Source organism: Electrona antarctica, assembly GCF_951216825.1.
Source record: "Electrona antarctica genome assembly, chromosome: 20".
In the NCBI taxonomy this organism is placed as follows: Eukaryota; Metazoa; Chordata; class Actinopteri; order Myctophiformes; family Myctophidae; genus Electrona; species Electrona antarctica.
Window position 1 is genome coordinate 11,558,942 of NC_136801.1, and position 16,753 is coordinate 11,575,694.

At 43.3% G+C, this 16,753-nt stretch overlaps 1 protein-coding gene across 2 annotated transcripts in view; it reads right to left on the reverse strand.

The window, feature by feature from the left end:
- Positions 1–16,442, reverse strand: part of cacnb2a (calcium channel, voltage-dependent, beta 2a) — a 111,896-nt gene extending 95,454 nt beyond the window's left edge. For both annotated transcript variants that reach the window (XM_079489990.1, XM_079489989.1), the window contains exons 1-2: positions 15,825–16,442; positions 13,712–13,804 (exon numbers count right to left, since the gene is read on the reverse strand). In XM_079489990.1, coding sequence (XP_079346116.1) covers positions 13,712–13,804; positions 15,825–15,908 — 177 coding nt within the window. In that variant the 5' untranslated portion in view covers positions 15,909–16,442. The remainder of the gene's footprint in view (positions 1–13,711; positions 13,805–15,824) is intronic.
- Positions 16,443–16,753: the final 311 nt, after the last annotated feature.

The following is a 16,753-nucleotide window of genomic DNA, read 5'->3' on the forward strand; positions in this document are numbered from 1 at the left end:
AAATAGGACCCAATGCCTCCCTGCTTGGCACTCAGCATCAAAGGGTTGGATTGGGGGCTTAAATCAACTAATCAAATGATTCCCGAGCGCAGCACGGCTGCAGCTCACCGCTCCTTGGCTGCGGCTCACCGCTCCAAGAGATGGGTCAAATGTGGAGAACAAATTTCACTGCGGTAACGTGTGTGACAAATCGTACGACTTTGACTTTCGACTTTGGACACAGTCACTCAGTCATGTCTGAGTGAGGGACACAGTCACTCAGTCATGTCTGAGTGAGGGACACAGTCACTCAGTCATGTCTGAGTGAGGGACACAGTCATGTCTGAGTGAGGGACACAGTCACTCAGTCATGTCTGAGTGAGGGACACAGTCACTCAGTCATGTCTGAGTGAGGGACACAGTCACTCAGTCATGACTGAGTGAGGGAAACAGTCACTCAGTCATGTCTGAGTGAGGGACACAGTCACTCAGTCATGTCTGAGTGAGGGAAACAGTCACTCAGTCATGTCTGAGTGAGGGACACAGTCACTCAGTCATGACTGAGGGACACAGTCACTCAGTCACAGAGCGCTGGAGGCAATCGTTCCTCTCCTCCTGCATCTCACACCTCCACCTCCCATAGTCCCATCTCACTTCTAACCTTCTCTTTGCATGCCCCGTTCCCTCCCACATGCCTGTGTGGCGTGCCACAACGCTCAATGCATGGAGATCCAGAGCAGATCCAATGACTGAGTCCAGACTTCATTGAGTGTACAGCACACACTCTCTGCTGTAGCTTAGACGTCAAAACAACGTACACAACGTAGTCACACTCTGTCCATTTTTCTCATTGGATGACTTGGATGAACCCGAGTTATGAAAAAAGAAAAAGCTAAGCACATGGTATATAGATTAGTCAAATGAATGTCAAGGCAAATGAAAAGCTGACTGACTTTCCAGTGACTTAAGATACCCAAAGCCAAAGGAACACATTTCGATGTATTTTACGGAGGGAAAAACAACAGTTTATGGATGAACAGGATACAGTATACACACTTTCCTTTTATATGATGATATATGATATATGAAGTGATTATTTACATGATGACTTGTATAATATGGTAACTGCCTAAAGTTGTACTATGATCAGTTTAAAAATCACACCCGTGTGAAGTGAGGGGCGCTATTATCGTCATACGTCATCTCATTCTCAACCAATGGCACACCTCCCACCCAATCATGCCAGCCAAAAAGATTTGCATCCTCACTTTTGTCTTCAATGTTTGTGTTTACACACATTTGTCTTCAATGTTTGTGTTTACACAGACCCTCAAAGCTGGACATAGGAGGGGCTAGCGCCCCTAGAAGATGTGCAGTGAGTTTGAACTCATGTACTGTGGATGACCAGCAGTTAAATGAGGCTTGTCGGTTCAGGCTCCGTCTCCAGCCAGCCAACTATTCCAATACCTCCGAATGCCATAGACTCTGGAACTATACCTCCCCAAATCAGAGACAGGAAGCTGTCATTCGTTTGTAATTTCCATTCAAACAAAAATATAACTTAATATCTTTACGTTATTTATTTATTTGAATTTCCATTTATGCTGAGCATGCAATATATGCTTTGATGATGTTGATTTATATTCGGATACATTTGCGCGACTGTAAAGGTGTCACATCCGCTTTATCGCTTTATCATTTTCAGAGTTTGCGTTGCTACAAGACTGTATGACGGAAGCATTTAAAAACTGTCAGAGGCAACAGTCTGGCTCACGAGACTATAGGCTCTGTCTAACACCACAGAAAAAAAACAAATGAAGAAAATTATTTTATACCTCTCTCCTTTTATCCCTCCATCTCATCCCCTTCTCACTGCCCCACCACCCTAGTAACTCATTAACGCCTCTTTTCATTTTCTTCTTAAGACAGGTAGTGAGGTCAGGTGTACAGTAGGTTGGCAGTCCTAGTTGTGCACCTTGATTCAATAGGGGCATATCGGTCGGATCTGGACAACCGCCTAGCTGACAGACAGACTGTCGGACGAACTGAGATTTAACCGGATTTTCACGCATTTCATTCAGTGCAGGATCATAAACAATAATGTTGTGGCACATCAGCAAAAGCTACAGCACAGCCCATGTCATGAGAATCTCACTCCAGCAAGTTGTCGTCCTTTTAATCTTGCAGCAAAGTCACCCACCCTTGTTTTGATGCCATTAATGAGTGCATGCCAGTGTTGTGTATCATAATACTATGCAGCGATGTCATTGAAGATGGGTACATAATACATATCCTGTGCCGAGCGTGAAACAGCAGACGTAACAAAAACATTGGTGGTCATACTCGCAAAGCGAGGACTGCAGCTTGTCTCCTTTCGGTTGGGTACACGTACACACTGTCCTCATGCAAATTTCCTCTTTGTCAGGTCTGCTGCTCACCTCCGATGCACCACAGTGACACCACAGTCGCAGCGCTTTGATACGAGAACAATAACAGCGTGACTTCTGCTGTCAGACAGCACTGAGGTCAGATGAGGACACGCATCTCTCTCTCCCGTGCTCCCTTTCTCTCCCCCCAAAGGGGTGAAATTAAACTTTCATGAGGTATTTCAGTAAATAACACATCACAGGAAAATACTGTCCATCATTATGAATGGCGGCATGAATCATTTACAGATGGCAACAACTTCATGCTCAGCAACCCAGTCTATATAATGTACATCATTGTTTGGTTTAGAATCAGGGGTGCCAATTTTCCAGCATATGCTCGGCACGCTATTGAAATCATACACCAAACCATGGTAAAACGGTAATGATCATCACAGTGACATTCAACAAAATCAAATTGGCAAGGTCTGAATAAATAAATGCAGAATGGGTAGCTGTGGTGTGGAGATTATTCCACAAACTAATAAATGCGATGTCAGTCAACACACCGATAACACCGGATGGACACGCATTCGCAAAGGCTACTTTAATTACTTTCATTAATTCATTGTGTGCTGTCCATCGATCAGGCCGTGTGCTACGTTGCTTTAAATTAGGCTACTTAATTACCGTTGTCAACCAGTGGGGGTAATACTCGAAAGCATTTTTATACATTTGTAAACGTGTGAAATGGGACATTGTACAAAATGTGTACTTTACTTAAGTAAATTCTGAATACCGGACTTCTTAGGCCTCACTCAGACCTTTAAAACATTGATGCATGCTTGTTGTATGAATGTTGTGAGTGTCCAATGGAAGTCACATGGTTTGTAGTCCACATTTTGGACTACAAGCTGTTGTATGGCTTTCGGCTGTGTTTCGACTGCGCCCCTCCCCCTCATACAACACAAATGTTGTGTCAAACCATGTGACTCCCATTGGAAATGCATTGGGGCAAGCTGTGTCACACCCTTTGTATACAACAAGCATACAGCAATCTGTTGCGACCATGTGAGTCAGGCCTGACATTGTGCAAAATGAGTACTTTTATTTTCAGTATTATATATATATATATATATATATATATATATATATATATATATATATATATATATATTTCTTTTTTTTTTAAATGTGTTTGCACTTTTACTCAAGTAAATTTTGATCGCCACACTTTATCCATAACAGAGTATTTCTACATTGTGGTTATTTTTACTTAAATATAAAATGTAAGTACTTGTTCCACCACTGACTGTAGGTCAGGTGTGAGTTAAATAAACCATCACTCATACTCATGGACGTATGAGCTCGACCTGTACTGAATTCCAATAAGCTGTTGTCCAGCAAACTTCTCCCCTGCCCACTGCTGTAACGTGGTATGTGAAATATGACTGTCCCTTGTGCCCGAGGCCCTGCGCACTGAGCTTGTACTTCAGGTGCAGATGGACACTTTACGGCATTTTGACCTGGGAACGATTCTACAAATGTCTTCTAAATCCTGACTGTTTTCTTGAAAAAGATATGTTTCTATGTCAGTCGTTCTCAAACACTTTCATGTCACTTTTCACGATTCTTCAAAAATAGCAGACCTACAAGCTCGTAGCGCGGCACTCGGTGCCGTGCTATGAGCTTGTAAATCTGCTATTTTTCAATAGCTAAAGCATTACATAATGCTTAAAACACCAAAAGGGGTGAAATGTCACTTTCAGTCAATGGTGGAAAAAGTACTCACGTTCTTTTACATCACGTTAAAGTATCAATACGGCAATGTATAAATACTCTGTTACAAGTAAAAGTCCGTAATTCAAAATGTACTTGAGTAAAAGTACAAAAGTATTGACATTATAGTACCAAAAGTAAAAGAATTTTGCAGAATGTCCCATTTCATGTTTTCAAATGTATAAAAATCTTTTAAAAATAGCAGATGTACAAGCTTGTAGATCGTCTATTTTCGAATGGCCGGAATGTATACAGGTATATGGATGAAGTGGTTAATGTATGTTTTGTAATAATAATCAAAATCTACAAAGTAACTAAAGTTTTAAAATAATTGTAGTGGAGTAAAAGTACAATATTTTCCTCTGAGATAAGTACTGAAAATTGGAAATACTCCAGTAAAGTAAAACTACTGTACATCAAAATTGTATCAATCTTCGTTCCTACTCTCACCTATGGTCATGAAGTGTGGGTCATGACCGAAAGAATAAGATCGCGAATACAAGCGGCCGAAATGAGTTTTCTTCGACGGGTGGCTGGCATCTCCCTTAGAGATAGGGTGAGAAGTTCAGTCACACGAGAGAGACTCAGAGTAGAACCGCTGCTCCTTCGCCTGGAAAGGAGTCAGCTGAGGTGGTTCGGGCATCTGGTTAGGATGCCTCTGGGGCGCCTCCCTAGGGAGGTCCTCGACGCACGTCCCACTGGGAGGAGACCTCGGGGCAGACCAAGGGGGCAGGCAGACTTTCCAACGTTGAAGCTCTGGGCCCTAGTGGTAGGAGGAAGGACTACAGGCGGACCCGTGGATTCATGACCGGGAAACCCCGTGCAGCTGGGCTTTAACATTGAGCGCTCGGTTGCACTTCCGCATTTGACCACCAAAATTTGGTGGTCAAATGCGGAAGTAGACGTTCTGAGACGGTACTTCCGGCAGTCTTCCGGGTGCTTCAAAACGCCACTGAGCAACTTCCACTGACATGAATAGCGGAGGGGCGGAGCTTCGCGCCAGTTCAGTCTCTATTATATATATATACTCTATGGGGCAGACCAAGGCGCAGTTGGAGGAAATACATCGACTTACTGGCCTTGGAACATCCCGGAATCCCCCAGGAGGAAGTCACTAATGTTGCTCTGGAGAGGGAAGTCTGGAGCACTCTGGTGTAACTGTTGCCCCCGCGACCCGACTACGGATAAGCGGTTGAAGATGGATGGATGGATGGAATACCACGCACGTGCACGCACGCATGCACACACGCACACACACACACACACACACACACACCATTAATTCGATACATAAATGCCTCTATAGAGATATACACAGTAGCATGTGTTATCTGGCTGGGATAGTAACATATATCTCTTGCTTCAGCATGACTGACATTGGGTCAGCAGACGAGCTCAACTAAAGCACAGACATTCCATTAGGCGTTGCGTGCAGCGCGGTTTGATGGAAGGGTGTCATTACATGCAGGGGCCTGTGCCCTTTCTGCCCTGTGAGGAGAGAACACTACCTATGAGCTACTCTGTCACAGTCTGACATGTAGCCATCCCTCACCTGCTCCTCCTGACACCATGACAACATGCACTGTTGAGGTGCGAGTCTACACCAGAGGCGTATCTACAATAAGGCGAGGGCAGGCGTCCGCCTGTCCAAATCCATTTCTGGCCTGGCCAAAATCCATACAATGAGAAAAAAAGAAGACAAAAACAAGACCTGAGAACTATTAATGGACAGCTGATTGGCCGTCGCGGTAGAGCGCGACCCTCAACCATTGGAATGTAAATGCATGCCTTTCAGCCTTTGTATCCTACTCGTCTGGCAGGTATATTTCTTTGAAAACCTTTAGTGCTACGATTGTGCACGGGGAGACGACAATTAACACATGATCTTGCCTGCCCAAAACGTGATTCCTGGATACGCCACTGGTCTACACGTGAAAATAAATGGTAAATGGTGCATTTATATAGCGCTTTTATCCAAAGCACTTTACATAGATTCTGCATTACATTCACCCATTCTCCCACACACATGCATACACTGATGGCGAAGGAAACCATGCAAGGAACCAAAATGCACATCGGGAACAATTGGGGTTTGAGTGTCTTGCTGAAGGACACTTCGACACTAACTCTAACACTGCAAATCCAAATAACAATAAGTACCTGTTGTGTGCAGATCAGGAGTTCCCAAACTTTTCAGGCTATGACCCTCCCCAAAATAATCATATTTGAACTGGGGTCCTGACAAGCAACCGGAATTGTAGACATTACATTTAGTTTTGACTCAATATTGTGAAAATACCCGAACTACAAGCTCACAACACCTCACACTGCGAGGCAGTGTTTACTTGTAGATCTTTCTTATGTAATATTTGTCCATTTTGCCAATTTGGTATTAAAAAGGTCTTGTGTTGAAATTGTCACTTGAGAAATGCACAGATACCCTAGCTGTACAGTGTACACAGTACACACTTATAATGTATAATCATTTGGGGACCCCCAGTTTGGGAACCAGATCAGTGGTTCTCAAAGTGGGGTCCAGGGACCCTCCGGGTTCCTTGACAGGGTTCCAAATGGACCCTTACAGTACAGGTCTGTAACTCTGAGAGTTCTGGGCGTCCTTGAAATGAAAACGTTAGAGAACCACTGGTGTAGCTGAAGTTCATTGATCACATGGGTTGGATTCTTATCAGCAAAAACATCTTATCAGCTACATCCACTTCCGTATCTGACATGTTTGCCAGGACAGTAAAATCATCTTCTCTTTGTTTTGGTTTAGTGAACCTCTGCTTTGAGGAGGGTTTTGATTTAATTATAATCGCAGTCTCATTGGTGCTATATAGCGGAGAGCACGATAATACAATTATAATAAAGTGAAATTATTATGTCAAAAAAACCTACACACTCAGAAATCTGTTCTTGCTATCCTAGCATACATTCGCAAGTGATAAAATAAGTCCATTGTGTTAATAATTAAGAACCTGACGCAGGGATTTCTTTCTACGCTGCTCGGGGAAGAACTCTAGGCGGTCTTCCAGTAAACTATCAGACTCTCTAGCAGACATTTCCATTCATTCCATCATGGAAACGGTGCCTGCCTGAGATTGAGAACAATGGCAGTGCTGCAGCAAGACTACCATCATTTTCCCATTGTTAAGAAATGGTTCTATAGTATACAGTACATATGCAACGCTTGTGTAGCAGAGTAGTCCTGCCTGAAGATCAGAAGCCTAATATCTCTATTTTCAATTTCCAAGCGGGGACTGGTGTTTGATTTTCCCATGGGGAACACCTGGGTTCAAATCAAAGTGGATACATACATAGTCAATGTCAATGAATGAAGGATATCGTTGCTATAGTGGGTATAGAGGGTATAGAGCAGGGTTCCCCAATAGGCGGCCCGCTGGCCATTTGCGGCCCGCAGAGCGCCCCCTTGTGGCCCCTGGAAGAAAAACATAATTTGTTTTGTTTTGGGGGGGGTGTCCCAGATATAAATGGCATTAAATGGGGGCCAGTAGCCTATGCATGTCAAACTGGGCACCCCCTAAAGGACCACTGGTGGTCCCCGGACCACTGGTTGAGAACAATTTTTAATTAACGAATAAAAAAATAAAAAAAAACAATTTTTCGCGCATGCGGACTCGGCCCCCAGCCTGGTTCCCTAGTCAAACTATGGCCCTGGAGGAAAATGAATTGGGGAACCCTGGTATAGAGGGTATTCACTTTATGCATGCATAAAGTGAATGGCAGATCCAGTGGCAAATCGAGTGGCAAAGTGAGTGACAAAGTTAATTTAATGTTGTTTAAAGTCATTTAATGCAATCAAATAGGACTTTTCTGTTTGTATATTGGATGTATGGGCTGTCAAGGCCAGAAAGTAGTTTTTTGTCACTCAGTAGGCATTCCCACGTAACTTCCGGGTATGATGATGATGTCACGCGCATACCCTCTATAGGGCAGAAACCTTCTAACTATTTTGTGTTTTTTTGTAAATTAATGTCCTACGTGATCATATTACAGAGTCACATAAAAGCATTAAAAGTATCAGATCCACAAGCTGGAAACACGTCCCCAAGCGACAAGTTTGAGCTTTTCAATCTGCCACTTGAATTTGAATCCTAAAAAGTAACATTTGGGCAGATGAGGTTTCCACCCGAAACAATGACGATAGATTTATTTATTCTGGTTGACTTTTAGGTGACAAATGCTGCAACCTTTAAGACCGAACTGAAGGCCTCATTTACTACAAAAATAAATCTATACATTCTGAGAACAAAATCGGACACAACGCTGGTATAATGTAAAAGGTTACCCTTGCATAGATAGATGCTACTGTTCATCACAAAAATAACATTTCTTCCCTCAACTCACCACCAGATGGCGGTCTTGTGACAGTTTTGTTTCACTTCGATCTGCCTGCACATATTTCATAGCCTACCATTTAAACCATGTGTGTATTTAACTACTCCAAGCATTATTCCTGGTTTTGGAGCCAGAAGCTACACATGGACTTGACAGAAAGGTCTACTGTTGGAAAGGCATGATGTACACATTATCAAAAAATGTTCCCTTTAAAAAAAAAAAAGCTTTTACAGTGCACCTTATCCACAGTTTCCTGTGGGTCCATTGGACAGTGGGAGCTACTGTAGCTCGTCCATATACCCTGCCAGATTGCCAGATCTGATAATAAGCATCAGAGGGAGCCAACTGGTTGCTTACGTCACCCCGTTCCTCCATTAAGTGGAGAAAACACAATCGGATGGATCATGAAAAGGAGAAAAGTCCGTAATCAGGGAGAGAATGAGAGCGGGGTTTCCTGCCGTGCCGTGCTGTCCCCCCCCCCCCCCCCCCCTCCACCACACCCTCCGAGACGGTCCTTTCATCACCACAGTACAGGGTCCAACAGGGTTGCCAGTTTGCGAGAGAAATAAGCAACCAGGTCTATGAAAACAACCCAAAGAAGCGACTAGAGGCCACATGAGCACTGTCTAAACCGATATGCATCGGCTTATATAAAGCTGATGCTTTCCCCTCGCTTTTGAGTTTTTGAAACATTTTAACACAAAATATTATCAGATAGACAAATACATATTAATTTGGTCTTTGTTTGAGAACTACACTAGGGAAGCAAAAAGCCGCAACCACCAATATTTACAAGCGACTTTACAAAAAAAGGCCAAACTCGCTTATAAGAAGCAGACATGGCAACACCGATCACCACACTACTAACATTACTCCCGTCCAAGCACAAGGACGGGCTCCAACTGCTACAGCGTGCGTGCCATGGAAAACCTAAAGCAATACGAGATACACTCCTAGCCCGGGGCCAGTAGCTGTCATAGAGGAAAGAGAGAAACGGGACAAAGAGAGAGAAATTAAGAACAAAACAAAGAGCCAGACAGAGAGGAGAAGAAAGCTTAATGAGACAGGCAGGCAGTATAGTATTAGACATAACAGCCCGACCGATGTATCTGAATAGGAGCTTAGGATCATATTCTGAATAGTGTTTAAAGCACTATGTAACTTTCCTCGTCTACCCCAGATTTGAACCCGGTTTCCTGCGCAAGTGCTGAAATCTTTACCATTGAGCTAATAGAGCCTGCCTGCTTACTCAGGGGATAAATTGATTGACCATCAGTTTCAAAATGTGTCAGCTCCTGAGTAGGTGAGACATGACCTTTGACACGATCTAAATGTCTCAATAGAAGAGCAGGGAGACAAGATACAAACAGCCCAATAGAGCTCCGAAGTCTGACGTCACTTTCAGTAGAGGGTGTCAATCTCCAGGTTCATGTATTTGTTTATTTGCATTGAGATCCCCAAACGGCGATTTTAGGTCGCTTCATATAAGAACTGTGTTTGAAAAATAAACCGACCACCTCTGCGTTTCTGTCAGGGGAGTGGCTGTGCGTCGTTAATGATGTCCATTCATATTTGATACAGCCAGTTTCTAGAGAAAATGGAATTAATGTGACCGCAAAAGCCTTGAAACTACATATGAATGCAATGTCGCTGAGCATATACGTCACGCCCAGCTGTCAACATATTGCGTTCCTGAGATTCCTCGTTGACGTAAGCTCAGCTGGTGGTGACTCGACTCGTACTAACCACGATACATTATATATCAATAAAATAAAAATAAAAATTATGTAGTATTATAATACTATATAAATAATACTATATAAATAGCAGCCAGTCATTGACTTCCAGTCAACTGTCTTCTGTGTTTTGGTACGATTAATGTGTCATGGCTGACTTGTGACCAAGACGGGACCACCAGTACTCTCCACCTCCTCCTTTAAGCCCCCCGTGCAATAAGCCACAATTTCAGTCTATTTCTCTCTCTCTCGCTTTCTCTCAACCTACTCTCCATCTGTACTCTCTCCCACTCTCTAAAAGAGCAGGAGTAATATTAGAATTGTTTTCTCTTTCTTCCTTTGAGTGACTGTGTGACAGAAAGATCACACAGTCACACAGATCACACAGATCGATCGAGGCCCCCGATGAGCCTCTCTCGTGTGTCCAACACGCCTACAGGAAAGCTGGGGGACGTCTGACTCACGGTGGCAACAGGTCCTCCCTATACAGTCTACAGTACAGTAGAGCGAGGAAAAGGGCTTCTTTGGAGGCTAGTCAAAGCATCGTTTCAAAAATCCTTAAAATCACACAGAGTAAACAGTCTTAGAGGAAATGTCAACTTTGGCGGATTGGTCTCGTTTTGATGTTGACAGAAGAGGGAATTGATTATGATAAAACTGAGAGAAATGAGCGGGATACAAAAACAACGCGACAGGGCTTGATGAATCTGCAGTGGATTAACCACAGAGTGATGCTTTTTGATGCCATAATTGTCCAAGTATGGTGTTAGTTTAAAATGTTTAACTGCTAACAACCCTCATTCCTCAGTGAAAAGTGAAAATAATCATGAGCACAAAGATTGAGTGCGATGGCAGGGAAAAATAATGTCTGGCTAAACACCACTGCTATGCTTCTAGCAACTCCAAAACAGAGTATTTACATTAGTATCCAAACAGACGAGTTACTGGCAGGGCCTGCTATTTCTGGTCTCCTCTTTCAGCGCACGTCTATAAAGGGGATAGAACTGCCTCTCTGACCTGGGAACAATACCCCCCCCCCCACCCCTCCACTTCCGCCCCCACCCTCTCTCTCTCTCTCTCTCTCTCGAATAAAAGAATGCTCTCATTAAAGGGATAGTTCAGATTAAGCTGTATGAAATACTTGCCATTAATATAGTGGTTGCAATTGTATTAATTGATTGCCCGAGTCCCGTGGTGGGAGTTCTGCTCTGGTTTTGGTGAAATATTAAGTAGTTCCGGTCATTTTGTGGGGGGCACAGGGGGCCACGCATTAAAAGTAAATGAATCCACAAAACTAACGTAATTTGTATTGTTGACCTATTTCTAAAATATTAGTGCAACTTTTGTTCATTTCTTACCCCTCTAACACACAGAACTATGTTTTTTATGTCCATATCACTACGCCCAAAAGATAGTTCCATGTGATAGAGGGGTCAAAGTTGAACGAAAGTTTCTCTAATATTTTAGAAATAGGTCAACAATACAAATGTGAATTAATTTACTTTTACTGCGTGGCCCCAGTGCCCCCCACAAAATGACCGGAACTACTTAATATTGACCAAAACCAGAGCAGAACTCCCACCACGCTCTTCCCGGGTAAAACACGCTCGTCCCGGGTTTAATCCGGCAACCTCGGAATGGTTGCCACCAGTTAACCTAAACGTAACCTCAGTAAAATTATACCTAAACCTAACCTTATTCCTAAACGTTGACTGTTTGCCGCTTCACCTTCCAATGTATGAATTAATGGACCATTGTAAAGCACTTTGAGTATAGGCACGTAGTGCATAAAAAAGCGCTATAAAAATGCAATCCATTATTATTATTATTATGCCTATACCTACCTAGCCTTATTACTCCATAAAACTAATACAACATTTTGGTTACCTCTCCCTCTCTTATCATCCCACCCTCTCTCTGTCCTCCACTTCCACTTGATCCATGGTACTGTACCTCCATTCTCAGCCACGTCCTACTGAGTCACAGATAGATACTCTCATAGCCTAATTGAGTTTGGCCACGATGACTCAGACGTGAGTGGAAGTCGATGACAGCCAGTCTGAGGGGAACTGTTGACTTGCCCGTGGAACTCAAAGCTGGACTGTGGGAATGGACATGGGCTCCCAGGGGTAAGAGGCCAGAGGGCAGGATGGGTCATGACTGTGGACAGTGGAGCAACGCCTGATTAACTGGTTCATATTGGGCTGCAATAACACCACCGTGCTGTCTCATTCAAAACGCCCACCCCAGTTGTTGAGAGGAAACAGAGCACAAGGCCAGGAAGATGCCATATTGCTCAGATTCCCATCCAGCTCAACTCCCCTTTGCGTCGCCGATTCTCTGCCAAGGACATGGCGGCAGATCGGTGCCTGACTGTGCCTCCCTCCCAAAAAAGGCAGAAACATTTCGGTGGAAGCGGCCCCCACATCGCCCCTTAACCCATCCCTCGTCCTTGTCCCTGCAGGTCTCTACTCAACAAAGACCAGACACCTTTGAGTGTGCACTACCTTGGAAGGGTCTGCTTTATAACAGGCCCCAGTGTCGCCACACTCAAGAACCACATAGCTCAAGAGGAGAGTTGCCTCCTCCGAGTCAGGATCGTTAACATACTGTACCCAAGCTATGTTTACAGAGCGCCTTCTTCACTACAACATACAGTTCCATCGCTGACTGATGATAATGGTTGCAGCTGTGCTATTCCTCACAGCTCACGTTCACTGTTATACTACTGTATGTGGTGGTTCCTAACGCAGGAAACTAGCACACGAGCACAATCAACTACACCTGATGATATATGCATAATGCAATACATAGAATACATAATCATTGCTGTCGGGCAGAAACCTCCTGTCTCCACATTCCAACTGTTTGTGTTTTGTCGCCATGCCCTAATTGTATCATACTACAGCGTCACACAAAAACATGAAAAGTAGCAGAACTTTGAATTTGAATCCTGAAAATCAACCCGACAGAGACGATATGCAATATCAATATGTATTGATAAATCGTATGGTGTGGTATGATCATGATTATAACCATTAAGGAATAACACACTTTCTTGTCCTTGTAATGTTATCCATTAAACAATAGCATTCCATCCACTCACTCATTCGTTTGAATTTCAGGCATTGTGAAATTGAACTTCATAATCTGCCACCCTTCCTTACCAGCTCAGCGACCGAAATGAGGAGTGACACACAGCAAAGGTCGTCGGGATCGGGATTCTCTCTCTCTCTCTCTCTCTCTCTCTCTCTCTCTCAAAGAGCACAAGTAATATTACAATACAATTGTTTTCTTTCTTTCTTCGAGTGACTGTTTGACAGGAATAGCGTGTTAGTGACGTTCAGATGGGTTGATGGCCCCTGATGAGCCTCTCGCATGTCAAACATAACAAGTCCATGCGACATACTAGCGCCGCAGGGATGTACTTTGTACATCAAGCCGCCCGTCACGCGACAGGATTGGCAAGCCGGAAACTACAGTCATCCTTACCTGTCTGACGATGCTGTTGGTTGTGGTGTCAGAGGAGGTGCTGCCGTCAGAGCCTTTGAATCTACCTTTCCTTCGCACCACTTTGCTCAGGGGCTTCAGGGAGAGCAGGGAAGACAAGATGGTTTGTTAAATTGTTAGTGGCGGATAGACATAATCTATCGATCATCTATCGATCCGTCTGTGTGTTGTTGTCTGTCGGTCTGTCTACTGCAGTGGTTCTCAAAGAGTTCCTTGAATGGGTTCCGAACAGACCCTTTCTGGTCTGTAACTCTGAGAGTGTACGAATGGAACCAAATGGACCCTTATGGGTCGATTAAGGGTCTATTTGGTTCCATTTGTACACTCTCAGGGTTATGTGGTTCCTTGAAATTAAAAATAAAATCACACTGTGTGAAGTGAGGGGCGTCCACTGTGGCTGCCCGTTTTCCTTCTTTCTTCCCCAATCATTTCCACTGTCATACTGTCTAAAAAGTCAATTTCCTTCTCGTGCTTTAATGGTGTGGCCAACAGTCTGACACCATCATCATCCTCATCGTCCTCCATGAGACGTGAATGCAGTGTTATTGTATAAAACATAATGAGTCACAAGATGTGTTTATATTGGCCACATGATGTCTTACGTTGTTATTTAGTGCCCTAAACAAACATTAAAGTCCATATAGACTTGGCTGGCAAACGATTTACATCAGAAGTGCTCTAAACAAACATTAAAAAGTCCATAGACTTGGCTGCCACATGACGTAATCTTCAAAAGCCATGCATTGGAGGGGCTAGCGCCTCTAAAAACAAAAGAAAACCACTGGTCTACTGTATGTTATAATATAAATAAAGTGTATTTGATGTGATCCCAGAGGGTAAATTACTTTTGTGCATTTGACCCAGCAGTGTTCCGCTCAGATGAGTGCATGGGAGAGTTGGGGATTAATTGGGTGTCTTGCTCAGGGACAGCAAGTTCAAAGGAGCCATGGTTCGAACCGGGGAGTGGGGACCACCCCTTCCCCAGACCCCCAGGGGTCCTTGAGGGGGTTCCAGGGGGTCCCCAGCTAAATGTGTTAATTACATTTTAACCCTTTTATCCATATTTTATATGGCTATTAGAAAATAGCAGATATACAAGCAGATGGGGGTCCGAGGCCAAATATATATTATCTATCAATTTGGGGATGGGGATCCTTCGTGCGAAAAATGTTTGAGAACCACTGCTGTAGATTATAGGATACTCAAAACCTGAGGTTATAAAATAGATTTCAGTCTTATATCCCTGGAGGCAGTATGTCACAAAACCCTGGTAGTTGTGTGGGTGGTCTGAAGTTGTGCTTTGATATGATGGGATCTGGAAAAGCAATGCACTGACTAAGCTGAGGTACTCCTGTGTGTTGCTAGTGGCAACGGAGTTACAAATTCATTTCAAGATTCTGCCTTTTATTCCACGTAAGTATTACCCTGGGACATGTAAATCATGCATATAAAAAGGCCAGCTCTTCTGTTTCTTAGAAACCCGTGCTTGTGTGTGTGTGTATAGTACCCTTTGTAAGCTGCCAGGAGAGAGTCTGGTAATCTTCTCAAAAGAAAGTGAAACAGGATCTGATGGGGTTTAATTATCAGCTAAGCATGAAGCCAGATATCGAAATAGTTTAACAGGCTAGATGTTGAACAGTTCTGATGCATGACATAACATATGCCAATAAATCTAAAGTAGACTATAAGGTATTGTGATCTTTCAGATGTACTGGACTAGGATAACGATGGGGGAGGATAACAGCTTAGCCTCGAATACAATTTAATTGGCCACATAATGAGCTTCCTCTTGTTATATTTTGTATTGTAGGCTAGTGTTATTATTTTTTAATAAACAAAAAGGACAATTTCACGAATCAACAAAAAATATCTTAATAACCTAAATGGATAGATAGGACCACAATAGAAACAAGTCCCCATGACTTGATTTTGTGTTATCCTTAAAGTTTTAGCCTAAATGTCTGCATGCTACTTTCTAACTAAAGTAATCCAATCAATCAAAACACTTGGCCATAATATGCACCATGTCACCCATAGGCGGCTCTGCGCGGCTTTATTAAATTATATATAAAGCATGGGGGTGAAAAGGACTTACCTGTAAACCATGGTTTTCATGCGACTCCATGTGTTGTTTGTCCAAATGTGTTGCTCTCGTCTTCGGCGTATTGTTTAGAACCATCACAGCCGACTCCAGTCAGTGACAAAACGTTAAAAAAGAAAAACAGAAAACCCCTGCCGTCAAGTATCTCCAGCTGTGTGCCTTATTAGAAAAGTTACAAAAGCGCATTGTCGCCAGCAGTCACGACGCACAGGCTATATTCACATCAGTATGGCTCTGATTCACAGGTCATGAATGCCCGCGCGTAATCTTCAAGTAGTGTCCATGAAGTCAAGAGTTGGGAAGGAGGAGCACTTTCCTCTGAATGATGTTCATATCATAGAGCTCATGATTATGTGCGTGCCCTCTGTCATATTACACGCATGCTCTGCCCACGTGTGGAGCTAATAATAATACTAGCAGCGCATCGTTACGCACACAAACCAACAGGTCTAGTTCTGGAGTACATCATCATCCACAAAGACTGGACTGGACTGGACAGACCCGTTGAAGAATGCAGTATAAGTATAGCATATACTATCAATTTGATTCTGATTAGGCGTTCGAACAAGCAGCGTGACCGCGTCCGCGAGAGGGGAGGTCCCCAATTCTCCATCAAAATCACCAACATTGCAGCTGTAGGGAAAGCTTGAATTATCCTCTTTCAATCTGTAAAGTGTTTGTTTCATAAAAATGTACCGTAGACATTTTATGAGCTACTTCCTGTCAAGAAATTCCTTGCGGATGATTTTTTTCTAAGTGCTGGAGTTTGGAAGTGCTCGTTGACTATCACTCAACGGCCCTGGCGTACCACCTGTTTTGAATGCATATAATGCAGGAGGCAGCAGAGGTTGCTTTACTGATAACGAGCGCTTCCATACTCTGATACTAATAATCATCTGCAAGGAATTTCTTGAAGTAGCTCA